Genomic DNA, 27,670 nt, shown 5'->3' on the forward strand with positions numbered 1-27,670 from the left:
CAAATAAATCCAATAGTAACTACTTAAATGGTAAGCAGCGGGATTTACAGTAGGATGGACATAAACTGTCTTTCCTTAAAACTCACTTCGTCGAAATTCTAAATAATCAAGCACCATTGTTTTTGTTTTCCTTGTCTTGCAATGTCGAATAGAGCTAAACAGATATGACGCAATCAATAGCATAGCATGACTGAAAGGACTAAGAATGAACCGACTGTTCGCTGCTCATTTGTTATTTGTCTGTCTTTATGATAGGACAAATGTCAGAATCATTTCAGCATCACACGGAATTGCAAGAGCAGCTGTGAGTAACGTTTAATACCGTAATATAAAAATTAGGATACTCTGGCCAGACATTTGAAAAAAAACTGCATTTTATATTCTGCTTCTGTTCATGAGTAATTTTTAGTATTATAGCAAATTAAAAAAGAATGGTATTTTTCTACAATCTAGGGGAGTTAATAATGGATTCATTTACAGCAAACGTAAATCAGGTTGGTACCAAAAATGCGCTTTGAAAGTTAGGTCACAGCTTAAAACGCTTAAAGTCACAACAAATCTATCGATTCTCGTTTTGTCTCCCACGAGAAATGATTAAAAATTTGACATCGCCACATTAAAAAGTAACTCTTTTTATGTAATAGGAACCTTTTTCGAGCATGAATATAGTCTGGTTGAACTTGTTCACATGTTTCTGCATCGACTCAACCACAATCTCCACAAAAGGAGTGTGTGTCCAGTCAAAGATTAATTCGTGCCATTCTTCCTGTGATTCCCACAGCATCCGACGCAGAGTCAGATCTCGCTCTATCTCGTTCAACTCACTCTGCACAGTTTGTGCGCTCACTTCAGAGGTGTAAGACGCAACAACTGGGGCATCGCTGAAAAAGATTCAAAAACATGTCAGATATATTACTGGTTATAATCAAATCAGATTTTGAAATCGATCTGTTTCTTCTTCTTAATTTCTCATTCAGTAATCAATACAGGAACAAAGCTATTTACTGATACAGATTCTTGACTCGTTTTGAAATTCTTGAGCAGAAAACAAGCACCGCTGAACCCAAAAAGAACAGGCAATCCAGGCTCTTCGTGTAGAATCAACTGCTGAATCGCATACTAAGCTTAATAAATGGTAACTGAAGTTTTCACGCATGGGATAACAAATCCCCAATGAAAAACAGATCGACTTCAAAATCAGATTGGTCATTTGTGGTGATAGAAGACACTCAAACATAAAATATGCTGCAATATTGTATATCACGTGATCAATCTTTAATAGACGCGCATTTTGAAGTAACACATTTTCAACAAAGTCGACAGACAAAAAGATCACAGATATCTCACCTCAATAAAGACTGAAGGTAACTGAAATGATCAACCCAAATGTTAAATAAAGGAAACCACAAATATGGAATTTCACCATATAATATTTTAATAATTAACAATAGTTAACATAAAGAATTATAATAATCATTAATAATTGCTTTAATCAACACGACGCAATTTATAAAAAAAACATAGCCGGTAGATTGCCCAAATATAAGCGTACCCGACTTAGATGATGTAGAATATAGATAAAACAGAGAAAGAGCTGAGTTGATGGAATTTTCTATTCAATCTATGCAAACCATTACGTCGCCAATCCTACATATCAGCCTTGTCCGCGATTGCGAACATGAGTGACGACGTTCTCTCACCATTTATCGCGCAGACGAAATATGGTAAAACTTTAACGCAAATGGATGAGATAACCGATCGCAGATATGAGTGACAAATATTCCCAATTTTGAGTAAATTTGAAACTGATTACCTCAATGTCAATGTTGTCGCGAAAGACTATACAAATAAAGACTATATATGTACCGGACAATGCTGACATTTGCTAGCAAATTTGCTCGCTCAAAATGTAGGTTTAACATCGTAATGACCATTAAAAATCAAATAATTTATCTTGAAACTGAAAATTTACAAAAAAATATTATAATGTTGATTCTGTTAATTTCGCAAAACCTTTTTATAGCTTTTATTATATAGGAGTCCCTTATTGACTTTGAAAGGGATTAGGATAACCTTCAATTACCTTAAAGAGAGACCCCATAGTCGACTCGTAGGAAAACGACGTAGGCCCTCGCCAACTCCTCACTTACTATATATAAACTAATAACTTAGCTATACTATTTAAATTACAGCATCTGATTGTTCCGACCCCTCTTGAGGGGGAAGGAACTATATACTCAAACGGGTTTTTTTTGTTCAGTCAATTTTGGCCGATCGATATATTCATCGTAGAGAGTTGAGACTGGTATCATTAGAAAGCTTGTCCAGCCTAGAATATGGAATTAAAAAGATTTTTCTTGATTTTCGTTTTTTACAGGGAGTTATCGAGGTGTAAATTTTAAGAAAATAGTGTGAATTCCGGCGAGATTTTTATCACTTTTTCCGGAATTATTGAATAAAACTTCGCCAATTTTGATAAAATTTGTTAAATTTTTTTGAAAGTGTTGTTGATTTTTATTTGCAAAAACAAAAAAAATCAAAAGAATATGGTAGGCTATTTTTATTTATTTTTTCTCAAAAATTCTGGCTAAATATTTCAAAATTAAGACTTTTACTTCAAAAACAGCACGAAATAAGTTTCTTTAGTCCATTTTGATTAGATTTACAGGAAGTACAGACCCAAACCCCACTAACACAATTATAGTATCCTCAAAAGGTGGCTTTTTTACATCAAATTCCGTTGAGAGTGCTCTGTAATTAAAACTTAAGTTTTGCTAAATTTTTTCGTTGATTATCAAAAACGCAGCATCTATTTTTCATTTTTTAACTAACAAAAAATCAATATCTATAACATTCGAATAATTAAGTGTTCATAAAGGACAAGCAACATTAGCAAGGCTAGTTATGGACCAATCTTGGCTGGTATTATCCATAAATAATTCGGATTGTAAACAGTCGGTCTTTTTTATAAAAAAAATTCGATCTCTTTTACAATAATTAAATAACAGAACATTTGAAAAAAAAGCTAACTAATGATAGTTCCTAAGGGTTCCTAATTAGCTCCACATTATTATATCTAGTTGATTACTTGAAAGCTTATGGTCGTTTTGACTTTTAAAATTATTTGATTTTCAAATAAATAATGACTTATTGAAATTTTGCCTCCATTTTTCTCTTTCTTTGATCAACTTGTAGCTTATTTTCCGAAATGAAAGAATGCTTCTTCGTTCTATTGAAATCAAATTCAATCTTTATTGCGGTTTTACGCCTTAAGTTATGGCTACTGGCTTTGATACAACTAGATTTCAAATTTTCTTAATTTTTAGGTATTTGCCCATTTTTCAGGTTTTCTAGTTTTGTCACATTATCACGTTATTGACAGTTCATATATATCACAATATTGACTTTCAAAATAAGGCACAATTGATGTTATTAAAATGCTCGAAGATATAGATAATGATTTTAACGGCTTCGACACTATTTTCTCGTAGAGTTTAATTGATTTTTTTTTAATTGTCTTTAACTGCCGTTTTTACTTTCTCTTTTTAGTCGCATGAAAACGTACTGTACAATGACACGGTTTCATTGCCTTTTCATGGAAGAATAAATGAGACGATATTCTGATTTTAGTAGATAGCTGATAGCTTTCATGACTCTGAAAACAATTGTTTTCCAAATAAAAAAAACGCTTTCAAACTTCGTAATTCTGTTCCTTTCATTGTCTGGTTGTTATCTAGTCTCGTTAATTAAAGGCCAATTATGACATTATTGTTGTCAAAAGAAGGTTGCAAAAGGGTGTCACACAATCTAATGTTTTTGAAAGTTCATTTACTTTACTGGCTTCGACACGAAAAAAAAAGTAAATTAATGTTTAATTTTTGTCATGTTTGACGTTCTTTTTGAAGATATACGACATATTCTGGATGATTTCAATTCTCATGGACTTCTTTTGGAAGAATATACGAACCTAATCAATTTTTTTCTTCTGTAATTAATGGCGTTCATGTCTTTGGAAATTTTTCTTTTCGAAAAAAATTTAAAATGTTACTTATTTTTGTATTTATTATTATTATTGTTTTTTTTGCATTTTTGTCTACTTGTTACCTTGCTTCATTAATGAGAGGTCACATAATGCATTATCGGTGATTGCAGAAAGTGCAATTGAAAACATTTTGATGGCCATAGTATGGATTTACGGTTTCGAAAGCGTTTTCTGCCAAGTTTTATTTGATTTTTTGTTTGTTGTCTATATGTTCTTTTTGTAACCGCGTAAAAAAATGAATACCGGCAGCTCTTAATTCCTTCTATGGAAGCATTTACAATCGTACACTTATGGGATATTCTATTTGATTTCTAATGGTTTTCATTATTTCAAAATTAATTGTTTTAAAAAAACACGCGAATTTTTCAACTTTACTCTTTTTGTTCTTTATTGTCGAATTGTTACCAACTTTTTTTTATTGACTACTCTCTTATCTTCTCTATTGAATTACAAGTTATTTTTGTTTAATATCAGTTTTATCTGACGGTTTTTTGACTTTGTTATTAAGTTTTGTTTTTTAAAACGGACATGAAGTTTTTTGAGGTAATTAATTTTTGTTGTTGCTGTTGTTTGATTTTGATGTTCGTCTTGACTCGCTTTTTTAAATATTTGCACATCTCATCAATCTACTGCGCCATTTTTACTCCAACACAGTTATTTGCTTTGGAGACTTTCTTTTCGTTCACACACCAATTTTTTTTAAAATATTGAATTTTTGAGTTTTTCTATGTTCCTCATTTGGTAGACAGTCAAGCCAAAATTGTGGATGAGCGGGGTTGGAACCTTATGTGCGATCGCACATTACCAAGTCGCCTTGTTACATCATAAAATGATATCTAATTATTTAAAAATATCCTTCAAAACATTTTATACTCAACTGACCGATAGTTCGTTTTCGTTCAATACAGGGTACACCAAAAGATATAAGGACCTGAGTATTTGAACTCTTCATTTTTACAATATTCTCCAAAAAGAGACATCACGTTTTTTAGTTCTCAAAGACATTGTGCTACTGTATAAATTCGATCAAGGACTGCGCAAACTGCAGAGAACATATTAAACAAAAAGATAAACAAAAAAACCAAAACAAGGTAAAAAAAAAAATGGTTCTACTTCTTTTCAACCCGGTTCATTTAACCCCGCATATTATAACCCCATATCATTTAACTCTCTATCACTTACCCCCGTTATCATTTCATCCCACTAACATTTCATCCCCCTAATTAGCACTCGACATTAAAAGCATGTCTTGTCATAATTAAGCGGATAATTTAATTGAAATTTCGGTTGTGATAGTTTCAAATCAAGTCCCACGGGCCACTGAGGCATGGTAATAGCCCGCAAGGCATGGCCATGTGATTATTTTACTAAATTAATAGTCCTAGTTTCAGAAAAATAATAGAATCGGGGTGAAATGATAGGAGGTTAAATAAAAAGAGGTGAAAAAGCGGGACACCGTAAAAAAATATCTCAGAAAAACTGTTTAATTTGTACATAGAAAATGACTTATCATCTATTCATGTCTTGCCTCGTAACAGCAGCATGCTTCGAATATTTTCAACTCAGCTGTGACAACCTTAAAACAATGTCTTCAAGTCCAAAGGTCACTTTAACAGATAGAAATATTTACTGTAACCATAGCACCCCCAATAGATACAAAAGTCCCATAATTAAAAAAAAAACGCCCAAAAAAATTCCAAAACGTCTAATTAATGGTTAAATATGACAGAAAAAGAAGTTGAGCAGCAAAATGTCTGTGAGTACCTGAGATCATGAGGCAACTGCCAAACCTTTTGAATCTAAGCATTAGAAACACGTTGTCAATGAAAACTTGTTCTCAAAGAAAATATAACTTTAACATGCATTTGCCTAGTTTTTCTCCCTAAATTATCCTGCCTCATACTATCAAATCTAGTTTTTGACACCTCCTCAATTGGTCACAAAAACGGAACAACTTTAGCCCTTTCAGTTTTCATAAATTGATTGCGATTTAAAAAACCGCTAATGGACAGATGTGCGCGAAGGAAATGAGCATTAAATAATTAGAATCATTATATTTAATTTTAAAATCTGCAAGTACAAAAGCTGCAAATTAAAAAATGTTCAATCAAGACGTCTGATGCAATATTTTTAACGAATTTTATAAGACGCTCAAAACAGCTCCAAAACTTCAGAATCTACCTAAATCCTATCAAAATAAATTTAAATTTCCAACTTGAAAACTTGATCAGACGATTTCTAAAACGAAGTTTTCTTCTACAAAAAGAAAATGTGAAATAATAGAATGCTTCCGATACTCCAGACTTACTCGGCATTCTTCTTTTTAGAGGAGGAAAGTGTGGAACCGAATCGTTCCTGGTAACTTGAGTAACTCCGAGCAGCACCCGTCAACTTTTCAATCTCGTCTCCCAGAAGTCTGATGGTTTCAATCGCAGCCTGGGACATGGTTTCCTGGTTTAGTAAGTCCGGGTGTTGAACTCTGATCCGGATACCCATCAGTTGATCTCTGAGTTTGGAGATAATCTTTTCTAAGTCGTCGCTGAATTTGCGGATGTTTTCGTCTTTCTTCGCTTCACAGTATAGAATTGTTGACTGAAACGATCAATTTGAAAAAGATAACAACCAAAATCTGTAGCGGAATGCATATAATGTTTCATATTGTCCTAGCTAGCTGACAAGAAAAAGAGGATCTATTCTATGAAGCAAAAGAATGTCTGCTATATAATGGAGGTACTCAAGGCCATTCTAGAGCTCTAACAAATCGCCCTTTGCCCGAAAGGTAAGCAATCACTGGCGCTGTAGTAATTCTACCAACAAGTGAAGAGCTTCTTGAGCATATATATCATTACACCATTTTTATAAAAAGGACGCTTTTTGTCTTCAACCCAACTTTTAGCAGCATTTCGTGAGAAAACTATATTTTAGAGAAATCGCTGTACTTCTAAAAATTGTCGTTTAAACCGTCGTTCAGGTTAACAATTTTTTCCCTGGTTTTTTAGAACTATTTTGGGGGTTCTCTTCTCGATTTCGATTTGTTCCATATGTACTTGATTTTAGGTTGAATTAATCTTATACTTTGGTCCATGAAAATCCGTCCTTGCGTAGCAATCTTGAAAACAGTAAAAGGTCGCTTTAAGTTTAGCTATTCTGTGTAAGCGGAGAATAAGAGTATGAAGTCACTTCACGCCTTAGTGCAAATCACTGTTAATGCGCACGAGTCCTGATTACAGTTAAAATGATCAAAATTTACCGCGTAAACATGACAAAACACTGAAACTAAAAACACAGTGAACTGGATAGATACTATTCAAGAGTTAAAAGCTCTCAGATAGAGTAAGCTCCATTTCCCAGAAGGGCAAGCAATCATTGACACAAGAGAAGTATTACTTCCATTGCACTCTCATGCTAAAGAGACACTCCATCTGTCATCATCGAGCAATCAACAATTGTCAATTTTGCCTCGGAAGGCGAAGATACATACTCAAGAAATGATCCCTGAAAATATGATCTTGACCCATACCACTGATGTGAACCGAAATGAATCAAAACTGTTCACAAAACTTGGAGAAGCTAACTGCTATACTTTTGATTTCTGCTGAAAATAGAAAACTTCAATCCGTTGTTTCGACTTGACTCGTAGGTTTCGAAATTGATACAGTGTGCTGATTCAGCTATGTCAAGTCAATTTCCAACTATGAAAAGAATGTATTATTTAGACGGTATCTGTAGCTATGTAAAGACCGGCTCTCTCTTTAAGCCAACGCTTAATAATATACTGAATTCGTAACGCAAAGTAGCATGCGGTCTAATTCCTTTGCGCATAAAACTCACATAGACCATCTTATGGCCGACATCCTAAATAGCCGAAAAGCGAATTCTAAGTCTCCAAAAAGCTGCAATTAAGCAGGAGCAACCGGTTCATATTTCAACATGCATGACCTCGTAACCTTATGCAACTTTATCAAGTCTTTCCAATTTTTTAGAGTCGCTCAATTGCAATTTCTTGGGGACGCGGCTACTTAACTCAGTATTGGCTTATATATCCCTGTCATACTCGGTTCAGAATGCGGTTCAGCAAGCCGACAGGCTACAATGCCAAATATTCAACAAGTGCATCTCTCAGATTCCCAATGCAGCACAGCAGGGCAATATGATAGTAGGAATATGAAGCACCATTCCGCAAATCATTATTTCGTGGATAAGTTTGGTACATGATTCGGGAAGTTATGTTAGCAAAACTATAATTGAAGAATTTTGAAGGCCTTCTGTAAAGACAAAATATTTGAAAATTGGTGGGGCATCTACAATTCCATTCATTAGAAGTGTCCAATATAATCCAAAATTATTGAAAATAAGATCACATGGATCTTTTCTGCTAGCGCCCCCCCCCCCCCCCCCCCCCCCGCTTAGTTAGGCACCCCCCATTTATAAATGTGTAAACAAATTGTTAAAGCTACGTTATCTTAGGCGACTGCAAAGTAAGCCGATAGGCAAGCAAGCCGACAGAAAAGCAAGCCGAAAGTTATGTAATAGTTATGTAATCTATCAGAAATAATACATTGTCAGCGGTTACAATCAATACTGCGCGTAGTATTATAGTGCATAATGTATTCCAATGCACTAAAGAAACAAAAATGCGTCAATTTTAAGACATCTAGTGGGTACGGGCCTCAGCAGACCGCTGTCCATGGCCATGCCTCTCATCCGCTGTGGGATGTAATCCGGAAATAGCGGGCCGGTTATCGCGGCGAAGCCGCGACGCGCGCGAAGCGCGCCCACCGGCCCGCCCGGGGCAACTTAAAATACGGGTATCCGAAAATTTTTCGGCTTACTTGACCTCATCTTCGAAATTCGGCTTGCTTGCCTGTCGGCTTGCTTGACCGCCATCGTTATCTTATACGTGAACATATATGAGCAATATGCATTTACTAAAAGCTAGCACAGCTATGGTTTGAAAGTATTACGTATTCAACCAAAATTTGTTGGATATAACGTAAGCATCAATAATAATTTCTATTAGATCATTTTTGGTGTTTTTGGCTACAATAAGGGCTTGATTTTTTAAAACTTCTTAAGGAAACTATTCTAAAAGTGCCTTCAATCAACCTAGACAATCTTGTTTCAATGAAATGCAAATATCGCTCCCACAATTCGCGAAAACTTAGATTTTGGGGGTGCAAATTTAACGGCCATATAAGGCTGGGGGGGGGGGGGGGGGGGGGGGCTAGCAGAAAAGATCCGATAACATTTGCCTCGAGTCCGGAGAAATTCATGATCACAAAAGGCGACTACTATTAAAGCTCAGGCCTCTCACGCAATGGATGTAATCAAAGAAAACTAGGGTCGGTTTTTCCGAACCGCCACTAATCTCGGCTTTGTCTTTTTTTGGCTATATACGAGATTGGTTAAATTAAAATACTGCTTTTGAAGATTGTTCGGAAGATCATTAAGGGCAGCAAGACTGTTGAGAAGATCAAAAATTTTCATTTAAGCAAATACGTTCAAATTATGTTTCACAAATGCCATCACGGATTTAGAGTTCGAAATCTTGGATCTTTTCAACAATCGCCCCCTTTGGTGCCTAGTAGAGAATCGCCCCCTTCTGTGCTATACTTTACAACAATATTACTTGGTCTACAGTTTAGATAACCGAATATTAGTTTAAGCGCAATTGCGGACCGCTGTTCACGGCCATGCCTCTCATGCGCTGTGGGATATCCGGAAATCGCGGGTCGGTTATCGCGGCGCAGCCGCGACGAGCGCCCACGACCCCGCCAGACGGAAATTCTTTTCGGTTTGTATTCCAATTCAGCTAATTTAACATAGCATGGCGCATTCTATTCTATTTAGCTTATCATTGTATGCGCATAAGTGAAAAGTAATTAGTCGTCTCTGACTGGTTAATAAATCGATCGCTTAAATTCTATTCAAGAACAGCCCCTTCCCCTTTTGCAAAAGGCGGGGAAATTGTTGAAATGATCCGAATTTTTGAACTGCAAAATAAATAACCACCAACAATTTTTGCATGTATTTTTTCTTAGCCGTTAAAATTAAACTATACTAGCAGGCCCGCAAAAGCAAAACAAGATAATTTAAAAGAATAGAAGTTTTAAAATTCATTTTTTTCTCGTACCACGTCGGGCTGGAACATATATAGATATATAGCAGTCATAGATATTACGTTACGTTACCGATGTGTTTGATTTAGTATATTACCCCAAAAGTACCAGCAATCTGATGTTCAATTTTTGGTCTTTGATAATTTGCATATTTAAGAAGCGCTAAGACTAGTACAGATAGCGAACTTCTACATGGTGGCGCAGCGTAACGCACTTAATACGTTAGGCTGCATGTTTGAGGAGCGTAAAAAGAGATATGAAAGGAGAAAACAGACAAAAAAGAGGAAACGCAGAAAGGAATGTGAAAAGAAATAAACGAAAAAGAGAAAAGAGAGAGAAGACAAAAGAGAGACAGAAAAAAAGAGGAAAAAAAGACTGAAAAGAAAGAGAGAAAAGCAAGAGCAAAAGGAGAGAAAAACAACAGAAAAAAGGCAAAATGGAGAGAAAAGACGAAAAAAAGAGAAAAGACAAAAACGACAAATGAAAGAGAGAAAAGAAAAAGAAAAACAAACGGAAAAAAAGAAAAGCCAGAGAAAAAAGAGAGAAACAGTAAAGAAAAAAAGATGATGGACAGAAAAAGGAGAGAAAAGAAAGAGAAAAATGAAAGACAGAAAAGAAAGAGAAAGAGAGAATTAAAAAAGAAAAGAGAAAAGCAAGAGAGAAGTAAGAGAAAAGCAGGAGAAAAAAAGAGAAAAACAAGAGATGAAAGATAGAAGTAGAAAAGGCAGAAAGGAAAGAGAAGAGAAACAAATGAGAAAAGAAAGGAAGAGCAGAGAACAAGAGAAAGAGGTAAAAGAAAGATACAAAACACGCAGAATTGAGAAAAAGGAAAGAGAGAAAAGCAAGAAAAAAAGGACGGAGAAAAGCAAGAGACAAAAGAAAGACAGAAGATACAAAGCAAAGCAAGAGAAACAGAGAAACAGTAGAGAAAAAAAAGATGGAGAGAAAAGGAAGAGAGAAAAGAAAGAGAAGCGAAAGAGAGAAATGAAAGAGAAACGAAAGACAGAACAGAGACAAAAGAGAGAAAAGCAAAAAAGAAAAGAGAAAACAAGAGAGAAGTAAGAGACAAAAGCAGGAGAGAAAAAGAGAAAAACAAGAGATGAAAGATATAGATTTAAAAAATCTAGAAAGGAAAGACGGAAGAGAAAAACAAACGAGGAAAGAAAAAAGAACAAGAGAAAGAGGTATAAGAAAGAGACAGAATTGGGAAAAAGGAAAGTGAAAGGCAAGGGAGAAAAGAAAAAGAAAAACAAGAGAAAAGAGAGAAAGGAAAGACAGAAAAGCAAGAGAGAAACGACAGACAGAAGAGACAGAGACAAGCGAGAGAAAAAAAACACAAAGGAAAAAGGAAAGAACGAGAAAATATAGAGAAACGACAGATGCAGGAAGGAGAGAAAACGAATGCGAACAAAGAAAGGCAGGAAAAAACCAAGAAAAGAGAAAAGCAATAGAGGAAAGACAAAAACGAAATACAAAAAGGTAAGAGAAAAAATAGAGAAGACAAAGAAAAGCAAGGCAGACTAAAAAGATTAGAAGAAAAGGAGAGCGACAGAACAGAAAAAGACAAAAGAAACAAAAAGAGGCAGAAAAGACAAACAGAAAGAAATTAGAGAAAAGAAAGAGAGAAACAAAAGACAGAGAAGAAAGAGAAAAGGAAGACAAAAAGGACGGAAAAGCAAGCAAGAAACAAAGAGAGAAGCTAAGGAGAAACAAAAGAGAGAAAAAGGATAAGAAAAATGAATGGCAGAAAAAGACAGAAAAAAAACAGAAAAGCAGAAGAGCAAAACGAAAGGCAGAAAATAAAAAGAGGAAAAAGTAAGAGAAAACGTAAAGAGTAAAAAGGCAGAAAAAACAAAAAAAGAGACTAAAGAGCAAAAAGAGAAACTTTTAAACAAGAAAATAAAAGCAGAAAAGAAAGAGCAAAGCAGTAGAGAAAAGAAAAACAGAACGGAAACAGCAAAGAACGACAAACTAAAGAGAAATGACAGGGGAACGAAAGTAAAAAGATTGAGAAAAAGAATGGCAGAAAAAAAACAAGAGAAAAGGAAAAGAAAAGACATGTAAAATACAAAATAAACAAACAGAAAAGAGGCAGAAGAGACAACCATAAAAATCGAAAGAAATAAAAGAGAAAAGAAAAGCAGAAAAGAGAATAACGGGAAGAAAGAGACAAAAGACGGAAAGGATATGAAAGAGAGAAGAGCAAGAGAAAAAAGGAAAAGCAAGAGAGAAAATAAATACAGAACAGAGAGAAAAGCAAGACAGAGAAAAACAAACATAGCTGGCAGATTGCCAGAAGATAGCCGCAATAGCTTCGTAGATCTGCAGTCTAAAAAAACAGTTAAAAGAACAGACCAACAAAAAATCGTCTTTTCATTCAATGCTGACATGTTATATTTTGATTAAAAATCTTGAGTTTTTGCTGCCTCTATAAGCTGATCTCAAATAAGCTTCATTTAGAGTGACAAACACCCATTTGACCTTAACTCTTTGACTTAAGGTAATAAAGAGTTAATTCAAAAAGAGGAAGTCATTTTTGAGAGTGGGATAAGTCAAGTGTGACCAAACAATTAATCACAGCGATTGAACGAAGAAACTCGCTCCACTAAGAACGAAAAATGACGCCACGCACGCATTTCAGCAAAAATTATATGAACGAATGAACAAAAAGCAGATTTGAAGTGGTTGCGATGTCATATGGTCGTAAAAAATCCTGACAACGAAAATAAAAAACTGAAAGAAGGCTAAAAATCGCCACAGCTATTGCTGTGCGGCTATTAAAAAGACAAAAAAAAACAAGAAAATAAAGACAGTAACGAAGGAGAAAAAGGAACGAGCAAAAAGAAAGGCAGAATAAAAGAACAGAAAAGAAAAACACAAACGAAAGAGAAGAAAGACAGGAAAGAAATACAGAAAGGAAAGAGAGAAAAGCAAGAGAGAAAAGGAGAGAGCGGGGCAAACTAAAAACAGAAACGAAAGAGGAACAAAAAATTTTAAAAATGAGATAAAAAAGCCAAAACAAGACCGGAAAAAAGACAGAGAAAAGAAAAACAGGAAAGAAATACAGATCAGAAAGAGAAAAGGCGAGAAAAAAAACAGAAAGGAGAGAAGAAACGAAATAGAACGAAGACAGCAAAAAATTCAAAAGAAAGAGAAGCGAACAGAAAGAGAAAATCAAAAGAAAAAAATACAGAAAGGACAGAGAAAAGGAATAAACGAAAAAGCAAACGAAAGAGAAAAGAAAGGCAGAAAAGAACAGACAAAGAAGAAAGACAAAAGACAGAACAGTACGTCAGAAGAGAAAGAGAGAAAAGCAACAGAAAAGCAGAAAGATAGAACAAAATATAGAAAAGAAAGAGAAAGGAAAGAGAGAAAAGAAAAAACAGAAAAAAGAAAGAGACAGAGCTCAAGCAAAACCGAAAACAAATGAAGATTGTTCAAAAAAATCATATCGCTCACACATACATTTTGCGTACAAAGTTCCGATTAAAGCATCGCAAAAATTTGTGTTCAGGAGAAGTTAAAGACTCCAAAGAAACTTAAAGCCCAGTGAGCGCTACCTGTTTATGCCGTTTTTAAGGACAAAAAGTCATATGTGTCAAAAATAATCGGTCAAGAAAAAATTGCATGAAAAAGACCAACAGGACTAAAATAATTGCTACAAACTTCGTTTGAGAGCATTTAAATAGAGTAGTTTAACTTCATATGCTGACAACCAACATATTGTCAACGGAACAACAAGAAATCATTTGAAGGCCAAAAATACCCTCTTTTTGGATCTAATTCTAATTGACATTTTTCGGTGAATGACTTTTCTTGCATCCCCGTTTTTTTTTGCTGCGCGTAAACCTTTCGGTCATTGACTCTTTTTGTATTTCGGTCAATGACTTTTTGCATTTAAGTCAATGACTCTTTTGCAGTCTGCGATTTTTCAGACATTGACCTTTTACGAGAGCAATATGTCATTGGTCATTGATCTCTCAAAATCTAACCTCTTAACCATGCTGCTCAACAGCTCTTAAACATGCTCTTCGATAGCTCTTAAACATGCTCTTCAGAGGCCTCTTAAACATGCATTTTCGCCTTTCGTTAAACACGGTGCCTTATAAACTGTCATGCATTTAATATATAGGATTTACTCACAATCAAGTCAGAAGTTACATACAGACAAAACAAATGCAAAAAGCAGAGTAAAAGAAAGAGGCTTGAAAAACCTCAAGTCGGGTAACTCATGGAACTACTTGCTGCAGCTTCTTGCTTCCGCAACCAAATACAGGAGAGTATTATTGTTACTGTGTATTGCTTCTGTAAATTATATGAGCGGTAAACTACTATTTACTGTGTCTTAATTTTCTAGGTAACTTTAGACCTTAACAGTGAAGTAATTCCTACCGTATCCTTTTTCCTCTGATTTCCCCTGACATTTGAGAATTTTTATCGTGTAAGATCTTACAAATTTCTTACATAATTGTCTTAGAAGTACTTATAAGATTATGCGTCGCCCGACTAAGACTTTGTAAGACAATTTATCAGGTCTTACACGATGAAAACAAAGATATTGTAAGATAAACATTCGAAAAACTATGACTCATCTTTTTGATAAGATTTTTTTATCAGATCCTCTACGATAAGATTTCTTTAAGTATCGCATGTGTTGTTCATATCGAAGACAATTCAGGGTTACTTTCAAGCAGTAGCCAAAAAGCTACATCATACAACACTTAAGTGTCAGAGCAACAAAGAGAAAATTATCTTATTTTAATTTTTGAGACTTGTAAGATATTGTGAAAAAAGTTATTTGAGTGTTAGGGGTCTTTTCTGAGGCGGTGATTATCAATGTAGGCTGAAAAATTTTCTTCAAAGACCAAAACTATATTGGATTGCTTAGATTAGCCATATTACCTAATGAACACTAAGAATAAAAATGCCGCCAAAATAGAATCGACAAAGAAGAAGAATTTTTGTTTCAGAATTGGTTAGTTTACCGATTATTTTTTAATTCCATAGGAATTTGACTATGTTATGCAGTTATATTGAAATCATCCAAACATGTCTTATCAGATAAAATAGATATCTCATACACGATAAAAATTCTGCCCTACGTAAACTTTTATCGTGTAAGGTCTGATAAGATACTTATCAGATCTTATAAGATAACAACTCGGCAAAATTGAATTATTATTCTATAAGATCTGATAAGTCTCTTATCAGATCGTACAAGATTAAAGTTAACACAGGGCCAAATTTTTATTGTGTAAGACCAGATAAGATGTTACATAATAAAGATTTTTGATCAAATCTTATCAGATCAGACACGAGAAAAATTCCAGAATCAAAGGGTTTAAAGCTATAATTAACCTTTCCATTACATAGTAGCACCCCTACAAAATTGGGACAGACCATTAGGTCTATTTCACCCATCTTTCCCCCCAAAAGATCTTAAAATATGTAACATTGGCTTAAAATATGAAATGTGGTTACGAAGTGTTGGAAATTGATTCTATTTTCTGTCCCTCATATTCCGTATTTTAAAACTTTACATTTGATTATACAAGATAAATTTAAGAGAACAATCCTTTGCAAAATAATTAAACAAAAAGTTTTAATAATGTAAGTAATAAATTTTATATGGGCCAAAATTACTTTAAAAAATTATTTAAAAGATTCAGATAAAATTGCTAAAACAATTTTAAAATTCTTCGAAGACCAACTTAAGCTGGCAATATAAACTTGTATAGAGTAAAGTATAGTATACGGGGCGTTCATTTGGTGAATGAGTAATTGCTTTACTAATTTTTGAAAATCTCTGTATGAGAAATGATCAGTAAATAATGCTTTCTTAAGAACCCATATGTATGAAAGGTGATGAGTAATTAATAATTTCTGAAAAATACCTATGTATAAAAAATGATCCAAAATTACTTCATATTTCTACCTCAGCTGCTCAAACTCAAATTCCAACAGAAGTTTCAATTGTTAAGTTCTTAGAGGCCTCGACTATTAAATTAGGGAAAAGGGAGGGTCGAATAGACTCTTTGTAATTATACAATAGGGTGAAAAATACTCCTCATTTCATTAATTTGCGAAATTTGGGACAGCTAATATGAAAAGAATTGTTTCATTCGAAATTCAATTATCAGATTTTGGCGGCAATTACAGCTAGCTTTGAAGATGGATTAGTGCCGCTTTAGCAAAATCGATGTCAAATTGATAAATTTAATTTACAGAAAACATGACCACATGTTTATTTGTGGAATAGGGTGACAAATTTTGTCACCATATTCGACAAGATAAGCGATAAGGAACTTGTTCTAATTTATTTCCATTTAGTCTGTAATGGTGAATAGGGTGAAACTCATCGTAAAATTACGTTGAGACTTAGCACAAAAAAAACTGACAGGCAGACATCTTTGCCTTCGATCATTTTCCTTGTCAGATTGAGCTGGCATACTTAAAAAATGCATCTCCTTCTCAAATATACTCAATATAAATATTAACTTCTGGGTATAACTTTGAACTGATCAACAATAAAGCAACAGCTGAATTTATATGACATTAACAAAACTTTATTTGAGGTACCGAAACGTTCTCGCAAAAATTTCATAACGGAGGAAACCACTACAATAATAAAAACATTACTTTCATCGGAAAACCATTTAAGTCACTGCATGATGTGATGAAATCTAATCACGTAATAGAAGTCCGTGAAATGATATTTTTGGCATGGTGAAAGGTTTCAAAATTTCAATTACTAAATCCGTAGTCAACAAACAAAATTCTAGTCGCAGAACCAATTCCACGCGGAACCAATACCTTACAATCAGATCAAATTGTGATTTAAGTATGTATTCTTTTCATGAGATCAGCTGCAGATCGACATGGATTCGAGAAAATTACTTTCCACGTAATCGCATGTTCAACAGGTTTCTCTATTGGTCACCCCACTCGTTGGGTAAGACCTTAATTTGATATGGTCCTCAAAATATCCACATTTATTGGGCAACCATAAGTCAATAAGTCAACTAACAACTTCACACTGATTAGGGAGTTTAACTCCGAAAACGTTGATCAATCCAATCAGTTTGGCCGACATTAAAAACCAACGTTAGATCTTAAAAAAATTTAATTTGAATACGTTAGTTTTGTGATTCGCCTTGAAATAACTACTTTTTGTCAGAAAATTGGCCAGCGAGCTGTCTTTCACAAACAACGAGATGAAGGAGTATCATTGTCCAACAGCAAAATCTATGAATCCAAAAAATAAGCAGACAGATTCGTAGTGCAGCTCACCTTCAAACTCTGGAAACTTGGACCCAGAGTCTGGAAGAGAGCCTGGTCTTCGGCATTGATGGGTACTTCGAAGTCCTTGATGAGGGTGAAGAGTCTGGTGACGATTCCGAACTCCTTCTCCAGAGCAGACATGTCAGACTGGATCTTCTGCAGGAATGTCAAGTGATCCACAAACTCCTCCACACTCTCCGGGTAGTGGTCCAGTTTGTTGTTAGAGTTCTGAACCAAAGCGATCAATTTATGGAGAAAAATTGCATTCGTTCTTGAATGCGTTTTGAACTGTCTCATTGAACACACTTAATGGGGAATTTTTGATAATTCATTGGGTTGACATTAAAGAGAAACAAAATGCTTTACACTTCGCACGAATGTCAGTTAGCATGTTAACATAACCAAAGTCTTAAAACCCATTTTCAGAATTAAAACTTCAAGGTTAAAGTGTCAGATTAAACATGATTATTGTAAAATAATTTTTAGAGAAATTGGAATACAACAAGCGGATTATTCTTAAGGTTGCATGTGATATCTTTGACTAAACGATTTATAATTTTAGAGTAGTCAATGCTAATTTTAGATTATTTTAATTAGTTATACTAATTTTAGAGTAGTGGTATAATTACAAATTAGCAGTCGCGACCAAGGCGAAAAATCTGCGAGACTACAATTCCTGGAACTTACTCTAACAATGCTGAGGAGGTCCTCGTTTCTCTGATTGGCCAATTTGGGCAATTTCTGGTAAACTGAATTGAGCACCTTCATTGGATAGGGTAAACAGACATCCCTGAAATTAGAGGAAACTTAGAAGCAAGCAAATACAGTGAGAAAAAAGGAAAGGAAATATTAACAAAAATCATTCATCAATCGGCAAGAAAAATTTTACCATTCATTTTAGAGGAAATCTTCAGAGCAAGAGAAGAGAGTATTTGTATAGAGCGCGTCAAAAAATGTATGATCAACAACGAATCTATCTGACCCACATAACTATCGATATATCTGTTCAACTATATATTTTTGAAAAAATAGTATTCAGGTTTTAAAGTAAAGAAGTGGATTTATAACCCCATTTTTGGAATGCAGTCTGTCACTTCCTGCGTAGAAAAAGAAGAGTTGCTAAGCAATGTAAAAACACGGCGCTGATTGATTCCATAAGCCCGATCGAGATAGAAAAGACAGAAAAAATGAATAAAAAAATTGATTTTTGCGAAAAAAAAGTATTTGAAAGTGCGATCTATTTTGATGTCATTCAGTAATTAGACACTCTTATTTGATAATTACGGGATACAAAGGTTAGTATACATAAAAATAAGCATTAGAGGTGATAACTAAGACAAATAAGAGCAATCTTCAAGTAGTGGGAACTTAAAATTGGGCATTATGAGTTTATACCGTTTCTATTTTAGAATTCGTCTTTCGGTAATGACTCTGTTGAGATTAGATCGCTATGCTGAGAAACTTCTGTTTGAAAAAGCCCTGAGCAGAATGAACGAAACTAGCCTAGAAAAGTCAAAAAGATTTCTCGCAAAATCTTGAACAAGCTGTGAACTAAGGTAAAGCGAAACAAATTTTTATTCGATTAAGTAAAAAAAACATAGCTGGAAGAATTTCAGAAATGACTCAAAGTTGAAAATTATCCATCATCACAGACCCAGAGCACCTTATATATACTTTTAAGACCTGCGGGGGACTTTTAAGAACCGCCACTCACATCATGAAATTTTCTACTCAAAACAGTTGTAGTGAAGTGCATCCTAGAGACTAGTAAGTCGTAAAGATATAGAGCGCGGCCCAGCCACTTAATGCCCTCCGAGCTTGACCTGTTTTTGAGGGCGAAAAGGTGAAAGGGTCAGATGAAAAATTGGCCAAGCAAAGAAATGCATAACAAGCCACAGGACCAATATAATTGCTGCAAACTTTTAGATCAATCAATAAAATCAAAAGAAAAAGGCACAGACAACAATCGGCAACAATTTGCGAAAATTTACTCAATTTTCATTAACAAAAACAAATAAAAATTACATCAGTAAATTGAAAGAGAGTAAAACCTGCAATAATAATTAATACTTTAACCACAGACCTCCTCAAATGCTATAAAAATTGACGAGGAATACAAAAACTTCTAAACATGATTGAAACAAGGAAAAATAGTAAAAAAAAATAGCTGAAAATAAATGAAGAAGTGTAATATCTGCTTCAAATAGTCAAAAAAGCTTCAAAACGCACAATTAGTAGTAAACATAATCGAGCGAAAATATGTGTAATCGAGCGAAACGAGTGTAAATTTTGGAGTAGAAACAAAAAATGCCACAAGTGGTCGAAAAATTTCACTCGCTTAGCAAAAATTTTTTACACCTACTTCTCTCGCTCTCTGAAAAAACTACATGAACAGAAAAGCAATCTTGTCTCTCTGCTCGTCAGGTTTTCAGCGATTGGACCTAAACACTTTGTTTTCACGCAATTCACTTCGTGTTTCAAATTCACTCCAAAAATACTGATCAAAAAAAGATGTTCCACCACTACTCCTCTTCGAGTCATAAAAACTATGGCAGCTATGATAGCCAGCTGAGAATATGCGGGCGGCTATTAACTAAGAAAAAAACTGAAACCTTAAAAGCAAATTTGTCTGAAACGGAAAGCTGAAAATAGCTATGGTTGAAGTGGTTCAGTAACTTTCCAAAACCTTATAGCCTAAAGATACGTTTTTTTTTTGAATTTTCAGTCTGGTTAATTTTCAAATCAATTGCTTGCAATTCATTATTTGTGAAAAAAAAACTATCTAGAATTCTTGTGTTTGAACTATTGCTACAGATCATGAGCTTACCTAAAGTGTTCCGTGTCGACTTTCAACATTCCCACAAATTTCAGCAGAGGCATCGCATTCATGAGCTTTCTGTGTTCTGTGTGGGTTGACAACACGTGAAAGAAATCCTCGGGAAGCCACTCTTTCTGCTTCATAGAGTAGTCGACGTCTACTCGACGGGACTTGTTGACCATGTCGCAGAACTGATCAAATTGCTTAAATGACACAATAATGAGATATTTTAGATCTTGAGCAGAATTCATGTTGTCAAGGACACAGTGACTTTTAGTTTAGAAGACAACCGACAAGAAGGAAGCATTTATAATCATCACCAAAACATGACGGAAGTAGTTGACTTCGCAAACAATAAAAATAAGTGAAACTAAACTATTTGAATTCTTTTTAATTAAAATACATCGTTCAAAATTATGAGATCTAATCAAACCCTATCCAAGAAAAATTCATTAATATCTGTGTGGATCTTCAGAAAGATCCGTAAAGGATTTGACTAAAATCAAATCAATATTAAAGTTTATGTACCTTACCCAGTATGAAAAATCATCAAATCGATACATTTCGTTCTTTGTTACCTTTTCTTAACATTTTACTCAATAAAGCTGAACTTTCTGATCAAGCAACAGGTAAACGTCGCAATTATCTGAAAAATTTTCAAAATTTTGCGAAATCTACAATTGAAAGCAATTCAAATACAAAAACTGATTACAAGCCTTATGTTGGGCATTCAAACACCTTGTAAATTTGGTAACAAAAAAAGTTTTTTTTTAAAAAAAAGGGCTGAATTTTAAAACAGTGCAACTCACAACAGAATATTCATCGATTTCTTCGAAGAGATCGTTGAACAGAGTGATCAACTTGTCAATGTTATCTTGGTACCAATTGTCCAACCCAAAAACCAAATCAAGGTCAGGCCATGGCCGCAAATTAAGCATCGCCATGTCGTCTTCATCAAGGAACATCATCGGAGAAGGCGAAGGTGACGGAGACGAACTTCTGACTCCACCCGAGAGGCGCGGGTTCGAGGCTGACCCCAAGCGTAAGGATTTTTTGCTTTGTTTTGCCACGCTTTTGGACTCCTTGCTCTGGCGTTTTGGTGATGCTGGGGACTTGTTTGTCATAATGACCTTGGGCTGCTCGTAAAATAGTTTGAGTTCTGGTTCGCGTAGCAGAGAACAGACCTGGCCTAAAATCACATATATGTAAAAATGCATCCCGTATATAATTATAGTTTCTTACTGACAAAATTTGGTTGGGACACAAAATCGCCTCAACAAAAAACAAAAGAAAATTCAGACCCACATTGCCCAAGCGTTTTTTGAAGGCATTACTGCCAATTTCAAAGTTATCTGGTTATAATTTGAGGAGTTGTACAAACTTAGAAAGTGAGCACAAAGTCATTTGTTCGGTTGCCTTCTTTTAAAAAAAGTTGATTAGTATTAAGGGAGGCAAAAGATTAGCAGAATTTACGACACAGTCAAAAGGAAAAAGACAAAATTTACAGTTCATAACTTTCAGTCAGAAGCTATATTGTCACATAATCTTTTCCTATAACAGCCGGACATTTAGCAAAATACTTAGTATGTAGCAACGAAGCATGTTTTCCTCTGAAATTCTGATAAAATTTCCGAAGAAAATTATTTTGACATATATAAAATTGACTCCGCTTTATCAGTTCTAGTTGTTAGAAATAACATTCAACGTTTTCATAACTAATTTGCAATTTCATCAGAAGCCCACACAAAATATTAAAGAAAATGGCGTGGAGGAATAGATATTGACCTGGACACAACCAAAAAGCAACTTTACTAAAATCTTGACATATTTTTGTGGATATGGATCAGATGACTCGTTTTTTATAACCAATTCAGAAGTGAAAATCGAAAAACTTTCAGAAGTGAAAATCGAAAAACTTTCAGAAGTGAAAATCGAAAAACTTTCAGAAGAGAAAATCGAAAAACTTTCAGAAGAGAAAATCGAAAAACTTTTCATTTTTCAGAAGAACTGCTTGCCGATCCTTTTAAGGGGTAACGGAGACGCTCATTGTTTGGCAGTTTCCGCCGCTCTCTCAAAATAGATTTCTTTTTAACTGTGACAGCATTTTCACCGGTCTTTTTTGGCTTCATGCAGCCATGTTTTAGTTTTCTTCGACTTTTCTCAGAAAATATGAGCACATAAAGACCAAACTAATGGCAAGGATAAAATATTGATTCTAGGATGTTAAAAAGATGAAAAAAAATGCCCGAGAATTTTTTCAGAATGATTTTTTGAACTTTCTCTTTAGTAAAAATTTAGGAGCAAAGAACTTCAAAACGATACGATATATGTTGCTCTTGGATGCCCTCAAAGAAGTCGAAAATGGTCTGAAGAAAAAACTGGGGCTAGCATATAGTTCTCATATATTTTTTTGAAAAAAATTAAAAAAAAAATTATCATGCAAAGCAATAAAAAACATTACAACAGAACTAATACCGTCACGCATAAACATAAACGCAATATAATTACTATCAGTAACAGAAGCAGAAAGATTTCATACCGACAGTTGACTCGAACAGATTGAAACACGTGACAATGTTGTCCTTGAAGTCCTGCAGAGAGGGAAAAAGACTGGTGTAAACTTCCCCTTGTTGGGACTCTTTGAAGCGACCGAAGTACCTGAAACAAAGTTTTTGGTGACCGTTAGCTCTTTTGCCGCCCTCCCAATTTGCCCCAAGTGGTGGGTGCACAATCTTTACAATCCCAAACAAAAGTGCAACTTTACATAATGATTTACTTTGTATTGATGTATAATTTATAAATCTCAACAGATAATTATCAGTTCTAGGATTTGAGAAACACTTGCACGATGCATAGATGTTAATCCGTTCGACATCGCAAGAAAGATCTTATTTTTCATTGGCAAGTACTCAATTGATCGAAAGAACTGCGACAGATTTAAATATCGTATGTACGTTACACTATGAAAACTATTTTCAATTAATCTCAGAATGCCTTTTAGTTTTAGCATTTGACCTGAACACTATTTGAAATGTATTCAATAAGTTTTAGCCTGATCATTTTTTTGTTCTCTATTAATCACTAAAACAACAAATGAACATACGCCAATTTTATTCACACAATGATAAAACCCTGAAAAATGAAGCACTAATAAAATACAACAATCGCCATTAAGCTAACTCACGGGTTTCGGCTAAAACGAAGTACAGTTTTCAAACTTTCACAAAATTCAGATTTTTTCAATCCCCCTTCCTCGGAACAACTTTTGTTTTTACAAGCCAGCATAAACCAATTGACTAAGTATTTTTACATTGATAATAATCCTTATAAACGGTGAATGAAATAAGCATTAGCAAGTACAATTAGCATATACTTTTTTAAAAAGATTCATACAAAATTTATGGTCATAACTGATCGGGGCAAAAAGAAGACGATTTCTTCCGAATTGATTTATGCAACTAATTTATCGTCCACTAACAAAACAAAACAAAAAATTCAGAGGTCAAATTACCCAATTAGAGTTCCTCCCGCTGACGAACTGGCCCCAATACTGCTTTGTTCAGACACGACACTCTCGTTGTCTTCAGACATCACTGTACCTCTGTCATCGTCCCCTGGTGTGACTGAGGGCTGATTGGGGTCGTAGGGCACCTCATCAGGGTTGTTTTCGGAATCTATTTGATTGTCCTCTTGGAACGAAAAAAGTGACCTTATACACCAGTGATATTTTGAAAAGAAACAAGGGAAATAAGGCAATAAAAATGAATCTGAGAGCCAGATTAGTTTCGAGTGGAGATTAAACTTATGATGGTTTCAAATTGTTGTTCGAATAATGTCAAATTCAACACCCTCTTCACAAGCGCAGCTGTAATTGAACCCAAACCCCTCCCTCAAAACGTTAAACTATGATACAAGAGAGCTTTTTTCATAGGGTGTACATTGTGTTTGAGATTGAGATCTTGAAATTACTATCAAATATGATTAAGAGAAAGTCTCGTACCATCGTGAAAAGTGACATGTGATGGAACTCGAAGCTTAGAGGCAAAGTCCTGTCTTGAGTCGAAGCCACTCGCAGTTGGAGCCATTGAACTTTTCTAAACATCACAACAGCAGGCAATTCAAGATATAAAAAAATTCAATAAGTTCAGAAAGTTAAACCTCGAAAAACAGTTTTAAACCTCGCAAAACTGTCAACAAGGAAAAAGCGACTTATGAACAAAATAAGTCTAGTGTAGTTTCTAGATTCTCTCAAGACGCTGAAACAAAACCTCTTTTTACAAACCTGCGCAAGATGGAATAATGTGCGCTTTCTGAATTGGATCCTTATTGACTTTTACAGCCCATTAAAAAGCAAGCACTAGCGATTGCAACTATTCTAAACCATACATAGGATGTCAAAATTTCATTTATAAGATTTGATGGGGTCAGATGTTAGGGGGAGGAGTATGTACAGGTTTCTGAACAAGTCCGTTAAAAAAGGTAGTGTGTAAAACTGACACTTTTGACTAGTTTAGAGCTGACAGTTCTGAGGGGAGTGACATTCAGTTGCAGTCTCACATTGAACAGGGGCTCAGGCAATTCGTCCTCTTTTTCCTTCTTTATTATCGAGCCCAGAATCTGAAAAGTAATATATTAGATTTGTACCCAAAATACAGAATCAGAAATCCAGTTTCATAGTTTTGCAACCGCAGGAAATATCAATTTTCCAAGAAGCCAGGTGGAATAGATTTTGTGAGAATAGTTAAAGTATAGATATGTTGCATCGCTTTTTTTACCAAATTTTCCTGCTTATGACGTCTAATATTTGTTTTCGTTCGTCAAATTTTTTCTATCCAATATTATTTTTGAAAGTTGGTGAATATAATATGGGGGTAAAAGTGTTGAAAGCAACAAAAGTGTTCTTTTCGAACTGCAGGCTTTGTGATCTTATTTTGTAAGCAGTTTCAGTTAGATTACACAACTATAGTCAATTCAGCTTCTATACTGATGGCCATTAAGAATAAAACTAATACCAGCTATCAGTCACTCTAATGCACTTGAATAACCTAACGCACTATGACTTAATGACAGAATTTTATCGGTCTATCCCTTTTCATTTCATTTTGCCAATGACCGCGTTCATGAATTCTCAAACATTTGTTTGAAGGAATTCCAAAACCAGGACAGTACGTTTAATGATAATGCCAGTTAGCAGTATACTCTTAGAAACTTTGATAACTTTGAAGGCAATAGGGTAATTCATTTATGAAGACAGAAAATTAAGTGATTGTTCTTTTTGTTCCCACCCGCCATGAGATGGAGATTAGGAACTTCATAACGCCCCTCAAATATTTTTTCCGTGAAGCCAAACTCCACTGATTGATATCTTTTGCTGACAGATACAAAAGCAGTATCACTGAAAAACTCATTCAAAACGGGATCAAAACTTGAAACATGTCATTTTCTTCGCAAAAGTTAAGCTTAAGTGGTTCACCAAATGTTTACAGCCTATTTTTAACAAATCAAAATTAATTTATATAAAAAATCAAAACTTAGATATTTCATTGATTGGCACTGTTATCTAGTTCTTTCAATTAAAGAAAACCGACAACAATTTTCGGTCATTAATTTTCAACTTCCAAACAAAAACGTTCAGCAAAAATCTGCCTTCAATTGGTTTAAAATAAATGCAGGTTTTCAAAATTGTATAATTGAATTCAAAAAAAGGTAAAAAAAAATCATCCCTCAACTTCAATTTTCTTATTTAAAGATCTCTCTTCAGTTGAAAATAGCCAACGCCAATTTGCAAAGAGAAAGATTGCTGATTGTAACGTCATAAAACTACACTACCAACTTCAGGTAACTAAAAATTAAACAATTATGAGAGATAAGAGCAGTCAAAGATCATTTATTATACATTCTGATAGTTTTTCGGTAAAACTAAAAAATCATGCTTCAATTAGAAGAAAGTTATCACTTTTCAGTTCAGAAAAACAATAATGGAATTGGACACTTACAATTGAATAACTCTTAAAAGTGAGTCAATGTAATTGAAAGAGCAAATTGAAACATAACCGACAATGGGTATGTTCGTGTGGTTCTAGCCAGCGTAAGCGTAGGCCCAGACGCATTGCGTTGAAGGGGGTAACAGAAAGAGGTGCGGGGGGCTTGAACTTTTACGAAGCAGCCTCAGTAAACTTAGAGCCCAATAAACCTCTAAGTGAGTTCAGACACTTAAAGCTCTCGGGATTTACCAGTGTATCCGGTTTTTGAAAAAGAAAAGTCAACCTAAATCGCTCAAGAGAGCAAAGAAATTTAGAAAAGGTAAAAACGGTCCCGCAAAAATTTTGCATGAAAAGGACTACAGTAACTGTACTTCAAACTTCGTCCGAGAGCAATCAATAACCATAATATAATTCCTTGGCGAAACAATCACGAATAACACTTCATTTGGGATGTCAGCTGTGTGAAAACTTAGAATATTTTTGTCGTCAAATAACATTTTAATTTCGGATTAATAATTTGCCTAGGTGTAGATTCAAACGTTATAAACATAAGTTTCCACGCAAGCAAAACTATATCACTTAATATGTTAGCGCGAACTTAAGTTTTGCATAGTTTTTATGGCCAGCCACTGAAATCAGTGGACCAATTAAAAATCTAAGTACACAAAAAATCATTGTAAAAACAGACAAGTTGATAGTAAAGATTAAACAGTTCATCTGATAATGAATATTCAACCCTTGAATTGCAGTCGGCTACAATTCTTACCTCATCAATATCGACTACTGTCTTTTTGGGTATTTTGAATGCATTGAAGTCGTACTTTGGAACGACATATTCTTTCTTGTTATTCTGGTTGTCATGGTTGCTCTGGAAATCATCTGGACCCAGAGACCTCTTAAACCCTCCTGACCTCAATCGGGGTTTAAATTCTTCCTCTTCTTTTAGTTTCTTCTCATCCTTGAAAAAATAAAAAGGCGATTCAATTTTGACTTTTGATTTTAATTAAAGTAGTGGCAATCATTGATGTTCTGTTGATCCAATTAAAGCGCCAATGACAACAGTTCACTTCACTTTCATTTCAACGAATCAAATTTACTATAAAAACTTAGCGGATCTTTTCCGTTTGTGCCCCCCCCCCCCAGCTTAGTGGGTGCATATTAATTGCACCCCCAGACGCACGTGCCATATTTTTACATAATGATTTACTATGTATTGGCACGTGCTCTGTAACTGGGGGGGGGGGGGGGGGATCCAAATTAACTACCCAATTGAAACCTGAGAACTCATCAACGCTCAGAATTTTGAAACTTTCGCGTATGGTTAACTAGAATTAATCACAAATAGCTAGACACTGGGGATGTTTCGACGTCCTTTGTTCACAATCGAACTTAGCAGAACCCCTTTTAAAATACTAAAACGCAGCTT

The 27,670-nt window shown here is 34.7% G+C and overlaps 1 protein-coding gene and 1 non-coding gene across 2 annotated transcripts in view; both read right to left on the reverse strand.

The window, feature by feature from the left end:
• Window positions 1-648: 648 nt before the first annotated feature.
• LOC142357644 (dynein axonemal heavy chain 6-like) overlaps window positions 649-27,670 on the reverse strand; it is a gene marked incomplete at both ends in the record, with an annotated part of 41,626 nt that continues 14,604 nt past the window's right edge. Inside the window, 12 exons of the mRNA XM_075409199.1 lie at window positions 649-881; window positions 1,348-1,368; window positions 6,351-6,634; window positions 17,452-17,670; window positions 18,130-18,232; window positions 20,270-20,463; window positions 21,070-21,449; window positions 22,800-22,918; window positions 23,772-23,949; window positions 24,261-24,354; window positions 24,758-24,877; window positions 27,011-27,202. Of these exons, the coding sequence (XP_075265314.1) occupies window positions 649-881; window positions 1,348-1,368; window positions 6,351-6,634; window positions 17,452-17,670; window positions 18,130-18,232; window positions 20,270-20,463; window positions 21,070-21,449; window positions 22,800-22,918; window positions 23,772-23,949; window positions 24,261-24,354; window positions 24,758-24,877; window positions 27,011-27,202 (2,137 nt within the window). The remainder of the gene's footprint in view (window positions 882-1,347; window positions 1,369-6,350; window positions 6,635-17,451; window positions 17,671-18,129; window positions 18,233-20,269; window positions 20,464-21,069; window positions 21,450-22,799; window positions 22,919-23,771; window positions 23,950-24,260; window positions 24,355-24,757; window positions 24,878-27,010; window positions 27,203-27,670) is intronic.
• On the reverse strand, window positions 7,362-7,553 carry LOC142357645 (small nucleolar RNA U3). Its single transcript, XR_012761683.1, has one exon. It is a non-coding gene; the product is annotated as a small nucleolar RNA U3 (small nucleolar RNA).

The sequence above is a fragment of the Convolutriloba macropyga genome, unplaced genomic scaffold (genome assembly GCF_964194025.1).
Source record: "Convolutriloba macropyga unplaced genomic scaffold, txConMacr16.3 SCAFFOLD_1473, whole genome shotgun sequence".
Lineage (NCBI taxonomy): Eukaryota > Metazoa > Xenacoelomorpha > Acoela > Convolutidae > Convolutriloba > Convolutriloba macropyga.